We start from the raw sequence: 15458 nt of genomic DNA on the forward strand, positions 1-15458 counted from the left end.
ATCCAGCGTTGCTGTGGCTCTGGCGTAGGCTGGTGGCTGCAGCTCCAATTCGACCCCTAGCCTGGGAACTTCCATATGCCACGTGAGCGGCCCAAGAAATAGCAGAAAGACAAAAAATAAATAAATAAATAAATAAATAAAATTAAAGCAATAGTTGGGCACCTAAAAAATACAGTGATTCTCAACCTCGGGTGCATATTAGAATCACCTGGCAAGCTTTGACAAATCTCACTTCCCAGGCCATACACCCAAAGCATTATGCACTAATTATGCCTCCCCTTTCTCCTCTACCTTCTTCCCTCTCTCCACACACACACACACACACACACACACACACACACACACACACACACACACACACATATCACACACACACACACATATCACACAAATACACGTGTCCATTTTTTGGGGGGGGGGCTCTCTAGGGCTGCACCCCTGGCACATGGAGGTTTCCAGGCTAGGGGTACAATCCAAGCTGTAGCCACCAGCCTATGCCAGAGCCACAGCAACGTGGGATCCAAGCCACATCTGAGATCTACACCACAGCTTGCAGCAACACCAGATCCTTAACTCACTGAGCAAGAGGCCAGGGATCGAACCTGAGTCCTCATGGATGCTAGTTGGGTTTGTGAACCACTGAGCCATGATGGGAATTCCGTACACGTGTCCATTTTTTTAAGATAGCCTCTTGAAATAGTTAAGAGAAAGTTCACCTTTGTTTCCACCAAATAGTGTACCCCAAATGGGAATGATGTTCCAAAAATGCTGAGAAGGAGGTGTCCACTGTCCACTAGAGTGGAACTGGGGGTGGAGGGTTGTGAGACTTTCAGAACACATAGGAGAAAGGTTTCTGCTCCTAGAGTGGTGGGTTGGTTTCAGAGGACAGAGAGATGGGTGTGCAACACAAAACCAGAGTATTCTGTTCATGTGGACAAATTTTCCTTTCAAATTCAGTTATCCAGAGTGGATAACTGCAACCCAGGACAAAGTGGTGGCAACAGAGATAAGGAAAGTGCAGCATGCCCACATCTAGTTAATGTCTGTATGATGAAGGATATAGTAAGTGCCCTAGTGTGCTTCTGTTCAAGTTCTGTTCTCAGGCGAATCTGTTTAAATAAGAGCTTTTTGCTTCAACCACTGACCCTTAAAAAGTATTTCTAATGAGCATGTCAAGCTCAGTAATTTCTTTCAAGACCTAATTCTTTAATCAAGGTGGGAAATTTGATTTTTTGAAATAGTCTTGAAAGTAGAAGTTTTAACAAACAAAATTGGTTTTGTTCCTAATCTTCACATTTTCCAAAATTACTATGAACAAAGAACTTCACTGGAATCTGTATTTTGGGGATTAAGCAAAACATGGGATTATACCCAAAAGAAACTGAACAGAGAAAGGACACTGTGCCCGGTTGATACGTTCTCCTCTCTGTTCTCTAGAACCACGTGCTATGGGAAGAACAACCAGGCAAGAAGCCCAGTTGCTCCCAAGGACAGAATACTTTTCACGCTGAGCCAGCTCAGGGGCCCTTCTCTACCACTGAGAGACGGACATGGACCCTCCCTTTCGCCTCTGCAGAGGACGGCCCCAGGGAGACACCTCCACAACCTGGGAGCATCCATCAGCGCTCACACATCAGCTTAGATGACCTGTGGCTGGAGAAGACACAGAGAAGGAAGTTGAAGAAGCAGTTTGAGAGGAAGATGCATGCACATAAAGATGGAGTCCCGGTAAGCTGCTCAGGTGCCATCGTCAGCAGACTTAGCCTGGTACCCCCTCTTCCAAGGCAGTGGCTTGCATTTATTTCCTGCCCTCTTCCTCCCCTTTGCCCCAGTACAGGCTGCAGGTAATGTGTCTGAGAGCTATGGTGGCTGTGGCTCCTTCCTCCCTCTCTGCAGTATGTCTTTGCCTGCATCCAGCCCATGTGCAAGGCAGTGGAGCAGAACTGAAGAAGTGGGACCCCTCAAGCCCTTTCCATAGTAATTAACATTTGCTGAGGACCTACTCTGCGTCAAACAATGTGTTATTAATATCGGGACAGTATTAGCTCTAATACTCATAAAGGTACACGATTTTGCAACATAACAATCTTAATTAGATTACTTAAAATTATATAGAGAGAATTAGGTTTTCTCTCTAGAGACATTTTGACACCATGGAGCACTGAGGGATGCTCCCAGGTTGTGGAGGCGTCTCCCTGTGGCCATCCTCTGCAGAGGTGAAATAGATACATGAAACTGTCATCTATTTAAAAATGACTGCATAGTTTATAAAGCATAATTTTTACCCAATCCCTGACTGTTTCTGGTTCTTTCCTTTATAAGACAAAAATATTTTTTATTATCAAGTATATTTGAAGTACACATCCCTGAGGCTCACCTCATCCCTGAATACCCATTTTTTTTAAATTGAGGTGAAATTCACATTATATAAAAATGAACCATGTTAAATCATATAGTTTGGTGGGTTTTAGTAGATTAACAACATTTTGTAGGCCTCATCCTTATCTAGTTACAAGACATTCTCATCATCTTAAAAGGAAATTTCATAGCCGTTAAGCAGTCAGAACCCTTCTCCTTCCCAGACCCTGACAAGCACTAATCTGCTTTCTGTCCCTATAGATTTACCTATTTACCCATGGACATGTCATATAAATGGAATTAAAATATGTGACCTTTTATGCCTGGCTTCTATCACTTAGCAAGTTTCCAAAGTTCATCTATATTGTAGCATATCACAGCACTTTGTCCCTTTTTATGATCCATTGTATGGATGTTTGTTTTTGTTACCCTTTCATCTATTGATAGATATTTGAGTTGTCTCCACCTTTTGGCTATTGTTAAGTAGTGCTGTCAGGAACATCTGTGTGAAAACATGTTTTCTATCTTTTGAAGTATATACATAAGAGTGGAATTGTTGGGACACATGCTGATTGTCATGATTAACTTTCTGAGGAACTGCCAAACTGTTTTCAAAACTATTTTACATTTCTTTTTTTTTTTTTTTTTTTTTCGGTCTTTTTAGGGCCACACCTGCTTCTTATGGAAGTTCCCAGGCTAGGTGTCCAATCAGAGCTGTAGCTGCCGGCCTATGCCACAGCCACAGCAATGCCAGATCCAAGCCATGTCTGCAACCTCCACAGCTCACTGCAAAGCCAGATCCTTAACCCACTAAGCAAGGCCAGGACTGAACCCATATCCTTATGGATACTAGTCAGGTTCATTACCACTGAGCCACGTATTTTAATTCCATTTATATGACATGTCCATGGGTAAATAGGTAAATCTATAGGGACAGAAGGCAGATTAGTGCTTGTCAGGAAGGAGAAGTGGGTTCTGACTGCTTAATGGCTATGAAATTTCCTCCCCGTTTTACATTTCTATTAACATTTTACAGGTATTGAGAGTTCTCCACATCCTCCCCAACACTTGTTTGTGTTGTTTTGGTTAAATTATACCGTCCTAGTGGGTCTGAATGGTACCTCATTGTGGTTGGATCTGCATTTTCCTGGGGACTAATGTTGAGCATATTTTCATGTACTTGCTGGCCATAAATATCCTTTTTTGGAGAAATGTTTATTCAAGTCCTTTGCCCATTTTTTAATTGGGGTATTTGTCTTTTTGTTCAGCTGTAGGAGTTCTTCATATATGTGGATACTAGACTCCTGTCAAATAAGTGATTTACAAATATTTTCTCCTGTCTGTAGGTTGCCCTTCACTTTCCTTTCTATGGAAATATAGTTCATTTACAATAATAGCTGTACAATATAACAACTAATATTGTGTTAGTTTCAGGTGTACAGCATAGTGATTCAGTTATACATATTCATATATCCATTTTTTTTCAGAATCTTGTCCCATGTAGGTTATAACAGAATACACAGTAGAGTTCCCTGTGCTATACAGTAGGTCCCTGTTGATTATCTATTTTATATATAGTAGTGTGTATATGTTAATTCCATATTCCTGATTTATCCCTCCCATCTCCTTCCCCTTTGATAACCATAAGTTTGGTTTTGAAATCTTTTGAGTATGGCCCTTTTAACAATATTAATTCTTCCAATCTAAGAGCATGGTGCATCTGTCCATTTCTTTGAATCATTTTCAGTTTCCTTTATCAATGTTTTGTAGTTCTCAGCATGTAAGTCTTTCACCTCCTTGGTCAGCTTTATTCCTAAGTATTTTTTTGATGCAATTTTAAAAGGGAATTTTTTTTTACCTTTCCCTTTTTGATATCTCACTGATAGTGTAAAGAAATTTAACAGATTTCTATATGTTAATCTTGTGTCCTGCTACCTTGCTGAATTCATTTACCAGTTCTAATATTTTTTGTGTCGTCTTTAGGGTTTAGAGTATCATGTCATCTGCATACATAACAGTTTTACCTCTTCTCTTCCAATCTGAATACTTTTATTTCTTTTTGTTATCTGGTTGCTATGGCTAGGACTTCCAATACTGTGTTCAATAGAAGTTGTCAGAGTGGGCATCTTTGTCTTGTTCCAGATTTTAGTGGGAAGTCTTTCAGCTTTTCACCATTGAGTATTATGTTGGTTGTGAGTTTGTCATAAATGGCTTTTATTATGCTGAGATATGTTCCCTCTTTGACCACTTAGGTGAGAGTTTTTATCATGAATGGATGCTGAATTTTATCAAATACTTTTTCTACATCTATTGAGATGATCATGTTGTTTTTGGTTTTTATTTTGCTGATATGGTGTATCACATTGCTGGATTTGCATACGTTGAAACATCCTTGTGACCCTGGAATGAATCCAACTCAAGCATGGTGTATGATCCTATTTATGTGTTGTTGGATTCGGTTTGCTAATATTTTGTTGAGTTTTTTTTTGTTTTTTTTTGCCTCTGTATTCATCAAAGATAATAGCCTGAAATTTTCTTGTTGGTAATGTCTTTGTCTGGTTTTTGGTATCACAGTGATGATGGCTTCATAGAATGTCTTTGGGAGTGTTCCCTTCTCTTCAATATTTTGTAAGAGTTTAAGAAAGATCAGTATAAGTTCTTCTCTGTATGTTTGATAGAATTCCACTGTGAAGCCATTGGGTCCTGGAATTTTGTTTGTAGAAAGCTTTTTAATTACAGATTCTATTTCACTTCCAATGATAGGTCTGTTCAAATCATCCTTTAGTCCTTGATTCAGTTTTGATGGGCTGTATGTTTCTAGAAATTTGTCCACTTCATCTAGGTTGTCCTATTTGTTGGCATATAATTGTTCATAGTATTCTCTTGCTTTTTTTGTTTTGTTTTGTTTTGTTTTGTTGAGTTTTAGGGCCATGTCTACAGCATATGGAAGTTCCCAGGCTAGGGGTTGAATTGGAACTACAGCTGCCAGCCTACACCACAGCCACAGAAACGTGGGATCTGAGCGACATCTGCAGCCTAAACCACAGCTCACAGCAACACCGGATTCCCCAACCCACTGAGCAAGGCCAGGGATCAAACCTGCATCCTCATGGATACAAGTCAGATTCATTTCCATTGCGCCACAACAGGAACTCCCCATAGTATTCGCTTACGATTTTTTTTTTTTATTTCTGCAGTGTCAGTTGTATTGCTCCTCTTTCATTTCTTTTTTTGTTTATTTGGGCTCTCTGTTCTTGGTGAAACCAGCCAGAGGTTTGTTGATTTTGTTTATCTTTTCCAAAAATCAGCTCTTGGTTTTATTGATTTTTTTCTGTTTTTTTTTTTTCAATCTCTATTTTATTGATTTCCTCTCTGATACTTATTATTTATTTACTTCTGCTGGCTTTAGGTTTTGTTGGTTCTTCTTTTTCTAACTCTTTTAGGTGGTTAGGTTGGGTTGTTTATTTGAGATATTTCTTGGGTCTTGAGGAAGACTTGTATCACTCTGAACTTCCCTCTAAGGAATGCTTTTGCTGCTTCTCATAGATTTTGCATGGTTGTAGTTTCATTGTCATTTGTCTCAAAGTATTTTAAATTTCATCTTTGATTTCATTATTAACCCAATTTTTTAGTAGCATGTTGTTTAGTCTGAATGTAGTCTTTTTTTTTTTCCTTATTTTATCTTTCTGTGGTTGATTTCAAGTTTCTTTTTTCTTTTTCTGTCTCTTAGGGCTGCACACGTGGCATATGGAGGTTCCCAGGCTAGGGGTCCATTCGGAGCTGTAGCTGCCAGCCTGTGCCACAACCACAGCAACGTGGGATCTGAGCTGTGTCTACAACCTACATCACAGCTCATGGCAACGCCAGATCCTTAACCCACTGAGTGAGGCCAGGGATCAAACCTGCATCCTCATGGATGCTAGTTGGGTTTGTTAACCGCTAAGCCACGACAGGAACTCCTTGACTTCTGGTGTCAATCTTGGCACCTTTGTAAAAAAAAAAAATTAAATGCCTTAGTGGTATAGGTTTATTTCTGTACCCTCAAGTCTATTCCATTGGTCTATTCATCTGCCCTTTTGCCAGTATCACACTGCTTTAATTACTGTAGCTTTGTATTAAGTTTTGAAGATGAGATATATGAGTCCTCTTCATTATTTTTCAAGATTATTTTGGCTGTTTGCTGTCCCTTATAATTCCAAATGAATCTTAGGATCAGCTATTTCATTTGTTGGGGAAAAAAAGGTGACTGGAATATTGATAGGATTATACTGAATCTGGAGATTATTCTGAAGAATATTGCCTTCTTAACAATATCACATGTTTGAATCCATGAACACAGAGTATTGTTTGATTTTTTTTTTAGGTGTTCCTTTATTGATTTTCACAGTGTTTTGTAATGTTCACTGTGCAAGTTATGCTTCTCCTTGTTAATCCATAAAAAACATTTCAGTGTTTCCCAAAGTGTTTTATTGTTTTTAATGGTATTGCAAATGGAATTTTTTAATTTCATTTTTAGATTGTTCGTTGCTAGTGTGTAGAAATACAATGGATATTTATAAATTGATTTTGAATCCTGCAAATTTACTGAATGTACTTACTAGTATTTTTTTTGTATTATTTAGAAATTTATACATGTAAGATATAGATTCTATACACTTTTAAAATGTATACCTTCATATTTAATTTTCTTAGGAATTATTATAAATAGCATTATCATCTTAATTTGATTTTCCACAAATTGATTCTTAGACTATTGAAATATTATTGACTTTGTGTTAATAATATTTCCTTTTACCTTGTTGAATTCATTTGTTAATTCCAGGAATTTTTTGTAAAGACTCCTTGGGTTATGCAGACAGTCATATCATCTCTGCAGGCAGGGACAATTTTATTTTTCCTTTCAAATTTGTATATTTTCCCCCTTTGCCTCATTGCAGTAGCTAGGAATTTCAATGCTGTGTTGAATATAAGAGTGGAAAAAGTGCATATCCTTGCCTTCTTCCCTGTTGTAATAGGATATGTTTCAATCTTTCACCCTTAACTATAAGGCTAGCTGCAGAATTTTAAATAGAATTAGTTGATAAACTTCCTCTCTATTCCTAGTTTGCTGAGATTTTTTTTCAAAATCATAAATGTGTGTTAGATTTTTTTTCATAAGCTTTTTCTGTGTCAATTGATCATTTTGTTTTTTCCTCTTTAGCCTCTTGACATGATAAATTATACTGAGTTTCAGTATGTTGAATCAGCCTTGTCTACCTAGAATAAATCCCACTTGGTCATGCAGTATACATGAAACATATAATTTTTATACATTGCTAGATTAATTTGCTAATATTTTGTTGAGGTCTTTTGCACCTAAGCTCATGAGAGATATGGAACTGGGGTTTTCACTTTTGTTCTGTTTTTCAATAGTTTTGGTATCAGGGTAATGTGAACCTCATAAACTGAGTTAGGGAGTATTCACTCCTTTTCTGTATTCTTGAACAGACTGTATAAAATTGGTATTCTTTCTGAAGTCTACTTTGATATTAATATCACTACTTTTTTAAAATTAATGATTACATATACCTTTTTTCATCCTTTTTTTTTTTTTTTGTCAACCTGTCATTGATTTGAGGTGAATTTCTTATAGGCATATTGTTGGATCCTTTTTACTTTATCCATTCTGCTTATCTTTGCTTCTTTTTTAATTAAAAAAAAAATTTCTTTTCATGGCTGCACCTGCAGCATATGGTAGGTAGTTCCTGGGCTAAGGGTCAGTCGAAGCTGCAGCTGCTGGACTGTACCACAGCCACATCAACACTGGATCTGGGCTACATCTGCGACCTACAGTGCAACTTGCAGCAACATCAGATCCATAATCCATCAAGCGAGGCTAGGGATGGAACCTGTATCCTCATGGACACTACGACCGGTTCTTAACCTGCTGAGCCACAATGGGAACTCTATCACTGTCTTTTAATTGGTGTATTTTGACACTTAACATTTGAAATAATTATTGTGTTAGGGCTTAAGTCTGTCATTTTGTTTTCTGATCGTTCCATTTCTCAATATTCTTTCTGTCAGTTACATGAGTTTTTAGAATTCCATCATAATTTATTTATAGTATTATTAATATATTGTTCTGTATGGTTTTCATGGTGGTTGCTAAAAGTATTGCATACATAACTTATCACAGTCTACTGTTATCAACATTTTACCACTTCCAATGAACTGTAATAATTTTACTACCACTGAGGTTCATTTACCATCCCCACTATTAAAATACAATTGTCTTGTGTTTTCTCTACATACATTTTTTTATATAATTTTTTTATTTTCCCACTGTACAGCAAGGGGGTTAGGTTATCCTTACATGTATACATTACAATTACATTTTTCCCCCAATACATACATTTTTTGAAGTACATTCAGTTGATTTAAAATATTATGTTAGTTCCAGCTATACAGCACAATGATTCAATATTTTTAGAGTTTACACTCCATATAAAGTTATTATAAAATAATGGCTATATTTCTCACTATGCTGTGCTTATCTATTTTATACTTAGTGGTTTGTACCTCTTAATCCCCTTTCCCCTATCTTGCCCCTCTCTCCACCCCCTCCCCACTATTAACCACTATTTTGTTCTCTGTATATTTGAATCTGTTTCTGTTTTGTTATATTCATTCATTTTATTTTTTTAGATTCCGCAAGTAAGTGAAAACATACAGTATCTATCTCTGACTTATTTCAGTAAGCATCCAGGCCTACCCATGTTGTTGTAAACAGCAAAATTTCACTCGTTTTGTGGCTGAGTATTATTCCTCTGTATGTGTATGTGTGTGTGTGTATCATATCTTCTTCATCTGTTTATCTGTTGGTATGAACAGACTGCTTCCATACCTTGACTATTTTTTTTGTCTTTCTCTCTTTATAGGGCTGCACTTGCAGCATATGGAGGTTCTCAGGCTAAGGGTCCAATCAGAGCTGTAGCCGCCATCCTACTCCAGGGCCACAGAAACGCAGGATCTGAGCCACGTCTGCAACCTACACCACAGCTCACAGCAATGCCGGATTCTTAACCCACTGAGCAAGGCCAGGGATTGAACCTGCCATGCATTATGGATGCCAGTCAGGTTTGTTAAACCTCTGAGCCACGACAGGAACTCCATACCTTGACTATTTTAAATAATACTGCCAAGAACACTGGGGGTGCATATATCTTTTTGAATTTTTGTTTTCTTTGGATATATACCCAGGAGTGGAGTTGCTGGATCATATAGTAGTTCTATTTTTAATTTTTAAGGAATCTCCATACTATTTTCCACTATGGCTGTGCCAATTTACATTGCCACCAGCAGTATACTAGGGTTGCCTTGCTCCACATCCTCACCAACATTTATTTGTTGTCTTTTTGACAATAGCCATTCTGACAAGTGTAAGAGGATACCTCACTGTGGTTTTCAATTATATTTCTCTAATAATTAGAGATGTTGAATACATTTTAAGGTTCCTGTTGGCCAGCTGTATATCATCTTTGGAAAAATGCCTATTCAGGTTCTCTGCTCTTTTTTAATTGAGTTGTTTGCTTTTCTGATACTGAGTTGTATGAGCTATTTATATATTTTGGATATTAACTGTATATCAGACATATCATTTTAAAACATCTTCTCCCATTCAGTAGGTTGCCTTTTCATTCTGTTGATGGTATCCTTCACTGTGCAGAAACTTTTAAGTTTGACTAGGTCCCATTCGTTTTGTTTTTTGCTTTTTTTTCCCTTGCCTGAGGAGATAGACCCCCAAAAAATTATTGCTTAGGCCTACATCAAAGAGTATACTGCCTATGTTTTCCTACTGGAGTTTTATAATTCTTGATCTTTTGAGTTTATTTTTGTATATGGTGTGAGGAAATGTTTTAAACCCATTTATTTACATGTAGCTGCTCGGTTTTCCCAGCACTATTTAAGTGACTGTTTATTGTATATTCTCACCACCTTTGTAATAGATTAATTGAACATATGTGAATGGTTTGTTTCTGGGCTCTCTAATATGGCCACTTATCCATGAGTCTGTTTTTGTGCCAATACCATGCTGCTTTGATTACTGTAGCTTTGTAGAATAATGTGAAGTCAGGAAGCATGACAACTCAGCTTTGTTCTTATTTCTCAAGAATGATTTATCTATTCTGGGCCTACTGTTGTTCCATACAAATTTTAGGATTATTTATTTGTTCTTGTTCTGTAAAAAATATCATGAATATTTTGATAGGTATTACATTTAATCTGTAGATTGCTTTGGGTAGTTTAGATATTTTAACAATATTAATTCTTCCAATCCATAAATATAAGATTCCTTTCCATTTATTTGTACTATCTTCAGTTTACTTTATCCATGTCTTATAGTTTTTGAAGTATAGGTTTCTCTTCGGTTAAATTTATTCTTAGGTATTTTATTCTTTTTGATACAATTGTAAATGTGATTGTTTTCTTTCTCTTTTTCATAGTTAATTATTAGTAAATAGAAAAGCAACAGATAAATCTTGCATCCTTTAACTTTATTGAATTCATTTATTTTTGGTGGGTACTTCAAGGTTTTCTATATATAGTATCATGTCATCTTCAAATAGTGACAGTTTTACTTCTTCCTTCCTAATTAGGATGACTTTTATTTCTTTTTCTTGTCTGATTGCTATGGCTAGGACTTCCATAGTATGTTAAACAAATGTGAGAGTGGGCATTCTTGCCTTGTTCTTGATCCTAGAGGAAAGAATAGCTTTCAGGTTTTACACATTGAGTATAATAGCTATGGCTTTATCATAAGTGGGCTTTATTATGTTCAGAAATTTTTCTCTATACCAACTTTGATGAGATTCCATCAAAGTAAGATCATATAGTCTTTCTCTTTCTTGTCAGCTTATTTCACTTAGCATAAAGCTCTCAAGGTCCATCAATGTAAATTTTTAATTTTAGCTATTTTTCAGTCTTAATGTTTCAGTTTCATTCTTTTTTGTATATATTTCCCTGATGTTATTTTCCATTCATTTCACACTTACTTCTTATAGCAGTTATGTCAGCTTCTTTTAAAATCCTTTGTAATTCCAACACTGCCATCTGTTGATTGCCTTTCCCTTACAAGTTATTGAGATTTTCATATTTCTTTGTATATCAAATAATGTTGGATTGTATCTTGGACATTTTGAATATTATGAGACTTTGGGCCTTATTTAGTTTCTATGGAAAATAATAATTAAGTTTTTAAGGCAACTGATCCAGTTTAGGCTACAAGTTTTTACTGGCCTTCAGTGGCTATGTTTCATATGTCAGCTCAGTTTTCAAGGTGTTTTCCATGCTATTTGGATAAAGTGGATCACCAATCTGAGACCTGCAAAATGTCATACCCCATAATTTGTTCTCAAAGACTTTAGTATTCTGTTGAGCGTCAGATCCACTCAAGCACAGTTTGAGGTTAAGTGCAGGACTTCACAAACAACTTTATGGTATCATTTTCTGCATTCTTTTAGACACTTCTTGGCTTCCAGGGGTTCCCCTGTTCCAAATCTTTTTGCTAAAAAGCTAGGTTTTAATTTCTCCACTCTTCCATATTCTTCCTGCTACTATGCCTGCTTCAGGAGCCAAGTGGCAGGAGAACAGAGAAAAAGTAGGGATTCTCCCCTTGCTCTTGGGGCTACAGTTCCCCTGGTCATAAATGATTCCCTCTCTCAGGGTTTTAGGTGCCTTCCTGGCCATCACTGCCATATGCTATGGTGGGATTTCCTGAATGTCAGGGGTGGGATGAAATGACAACATAGAGGATTTTCCCATTTCCTCATACCCTTGGGGTCCCTTTTCCCTTTCTTCAAGCCAAAGAGGGCTTCTTCTGGAGTGCTTTTTGTCCATACCCAGTTTTATGCTGCTGTCAAGTTCAGGCCAGAGGATACCACAGGGACCACAAAAAAAGGAAACTCACCTGAGGATTAGTATAACTTCAAATACTGGCTTCCTTCCCCAACCCACCAGCTACAATTTAGAGAGTAAATTTCAGAGTAAGTTACCTGGACTACTTTCAGAGTCCAGGTAACTAATTACCTGGACTACTTTCAGAGTCCAGGTAACTGACTTATACATCTGTCCAAGGTTTTTAGTTGTATCCAAATGGAAGAGATGTAGTGGGGTATCTTACTTCCATCTTAATCCTTATTTGTATATTTATGTTTTCATAAATCATTAGAAGAATCTTCTAAGCACTGTTTAATTTGTGTAGAATACAAAAAAAATGGAACATTTATTTGAATACCTGGCACAATTTTTAAGTAAATTTGATAACTTTATAAAGTAGACAAAATCTGGAGGGGCCAAGTGTATTTCTGGATAATGGGATGATAAAGAAAGGGACAAGAAGTTCCCACTGTGGCTCAGCGGTAACATACCTGACTAGTATCCATGAGGATCCATGTTCAGTCCCTGGCCTTTCTCAGTGAGTTAAAGGTCTAGTGTTGCTGTGAGCTGTGGTATAGGTGGTGGTTGTGGCTCAGATCCCATGTTGTTGTGGCTATAGTGTAGGCTGGCAGCTGTAGCACTGATTCAGCTCTTAGCCTGGGATCATCCATATGCCACAGGTGTAGCCCTTTTTTAAAAAAGGCAAAAAAAAAAAAGAAGGGACAATACCTTTGCCTTCCCAAGACACCATGAAACACTGGTTCTTACTGTCTAAGGGTGTCTGTCTTATGATGGTGTTAGGGATTTCATGGGTTGCATTTTAATTAAGCATCCCAACAAGAAGATAGCTAGAACAAAGATTTGCCTTTGGAGAAATGTCAGGCTGTGTGGCTGACCAGCTGGGGTAATTTGGGAGTTTGGATATCTTGTTGGATGACAACCTATTCTGCCATGGTTACCACATATGGCCATACAGGATGCAGACGACTGACCCCAAGACAAGCCTTTCTTTTTTTTTTCTATGTATTTTGAAGTCAATAGCACCTCCCAGAGCTGTGTGCATTAAGGTTGCATGCTCTTCTCACAGGAAAAGTCCTGGGCAATTAGAAAAGTAGAATGTGGCAATGAACATGTCATCTCTTTTCTTCATTTACTCTCTGCCTCTTTCCTCCTCTCCCAGTGTTGGAGGAAGATGACCATGACCTCTTCAGAGTCTCTGAATATCCCTAGAAGAAGCCATCCATTCTCCCTGAGTGCCCCGACAGGACTGAACCACATAGGCTGGCCAGAGCACACACCTGATATTGGTGAGTTACATGCCTGTCTTTTATCTCACACTCGGGTGCCCTGGCAAGAAGGACAAGATGTGACAGCACATTGTTGACAGCTATGTTTACTAGTCTGGCAGAAATAGCTTGAATGTGAGAAATAAAACCATTGTCTTCTACCCCTTCAATGAGCAAGAGGTCCCTATAGGGAATTCTTGGCCTGAGGAAGATTCCATTATTGAATCCCTTAATCTGGCTCCCTTCCTTTATTTTGAGCAGAACTACTGACCATCCCTTGGGACTTGTAATACGGTATAACTTACAGAAGAAAGAATTACATATATAATTGTCTTTAATCTAGGGATGAAACATAGGTGTTTTCCCTTCTGGGGGACAAGCCTCTACCTTGAGTTTTATGACAGTCTCCCTGAGATTATATTTAGATTTAGATCTAGATTTAGATTTAGATATCTCAAAATCTATGGCAAACAGCATCATATCACATATTTGTCTATAAAAAGGCTGATTTTTTTTTTGCCAGAAGGAAACTGGGAGCTCAGTGAGAGCAAGGATGGGACTGTTTCAAAGTCACTTTTTTTTTCTCAAGCCAATTTTATCCTTATTGTATCTTGTGGCTGATTTCCCTAGTCTAGATTTCCATATGAATGGAATCATGTATGATCTGGTCTTTTGTGATTGGTTTCTTTTACTTAGAATGTTTTCAAGGTGCATCCATGTCATCACTTGTTTCATTCTGTTTGATGACCAAATAATATTCCATTGTATGGATATACCACAACTTGCTTATCCATTCATCCACTGGTGGTCATTTGGATTTTTTCCATGTTTTGTCTTTTATGAATAATGCTGCTGTAAATATTCATGTACAAGTTTTAGTGAAGACACGTTTTCATGCATATACCTGGGAGTACAACCATCAGGTCTTGACTTATTAACTCTTGATGTTAACTCTTAAATTATTGGAAGAACTGCTAAACTAGTTTTTGAAGCAGCTGCACCATTTTACATTCCTGGTGTAATTTCTCTAGCATCCACATCCTTATCAACTATTTTTTATCGGACCCTTTTTTTTTTTTTTTTTTTTTTTTTTTTTGTCTTTTTGCCATTTTCTTCTTGGCATATGGAGGTTCCCAGGCTAGGGGTCGAATCGGAGCTGTAGCCACCAGCCTACACTAGAGCCCCAGCAACGTCAGATCCAAGCCGCATCTGCGACCTACACCACAGCTCACAGCAACGCCAGATTGTCAACCCACTGAGCAAGGCCCGCAACCTCATGGTTCCTAGTCGGATTTGTTAACCACTGCGCCACGGTGGGAACTCCTATCGGATTTATTGATTCTAGTCTAACTAGTGGGTCAAAATGGTATCTCACTGTGGTTTTGGTTTGTATTTCTCTTTTCATGGCCTGACTGGCCATGTGTATGTCTTGAGTTAGAAGTATTTAACGGTGTGGGATCAGATGGGATGGTGGAGGAGTAAAGCATGGCATTCGCCTTCTCCCACAAACACATTAAAAAAAAAGTCTACATGTAGAACAAGTTGCACAGAACATCTACTGAATGCTGGCAGACCTTAAACCTCTAAAAATGGCAAGAAACCCTCCATGTAACTGGGTAGAACAAAAGAAAAAAAGAGGAGTAGGGGAAGGAATCAGGATGGGACTAGCACTTCTGAGAGGAAGCTGTTAAAGAAGAAAGGAACCCACACCCTGGGAAGCCTCCTGACAGGGAGATCAGCTGAGAAAGAGGGACCTCAAAGCCTCAGAGAAAAGCAAAGCAGCTGAACTAAGGAAGGCAAAGCAGAAAGAGAGCCTTTTTCTCTCTCACAAACCATCAGTACCACCTCCCAGGACACTACAACCTGAGACACCCGGGCAGGAGCTGGATGCTGAGA

The 15458-nt window shown here is 37.9% G+C and overlaps 1 protein-coding gene across 3 annotated transcripts in view; it reads left to right on the forward strand.

Moving 5' to 3' along the window:
- ARHGEF4 (Rho guanine nucleotide exchange factor 4) overlaps window positions 1-15458 on the forward strand; it is a 259221-nt gene that overhangs the window by 144291 nt on the left and 99472 nt on the right. For 2 of the 3 annotated variants that reach the window (XM_085000213.1, XM_085000214.1), the window contains exons 3-4: window positions 1438-1728; window positions 13457-13583. In XM_085000213.1, coding sequence (XP_084856339.1) covers window positions 1438-1728; window positions 13457-13583 — 418 coding nt within the window. Of the gene's footprint in view, window positions 1-1437; window positions 1729-13456; window positions 14473-15458 lie in introns of all 3 variants that reach the window. The other variant, XR_014829987.1, reaches the window with a different exon arrangement.

This window comes from Sus scrofa, chromosome 15, assembly GCF_054392235.1.
Source record: "Sus scrofa isolate SSC_HxYL_T2T_F1_AM1 chromosome 15, Sscrofa_HxYL_maternal_Yorkshire_Landrace_v2.0, whole genome shotgun sequence".
In the NCBI taxonomy this organism is placed as follows: Eukaryota; Metazoa; Chordata; class Mammalia; order Artiodactyla; family Suidae; genus Sus; species Sus scrofa.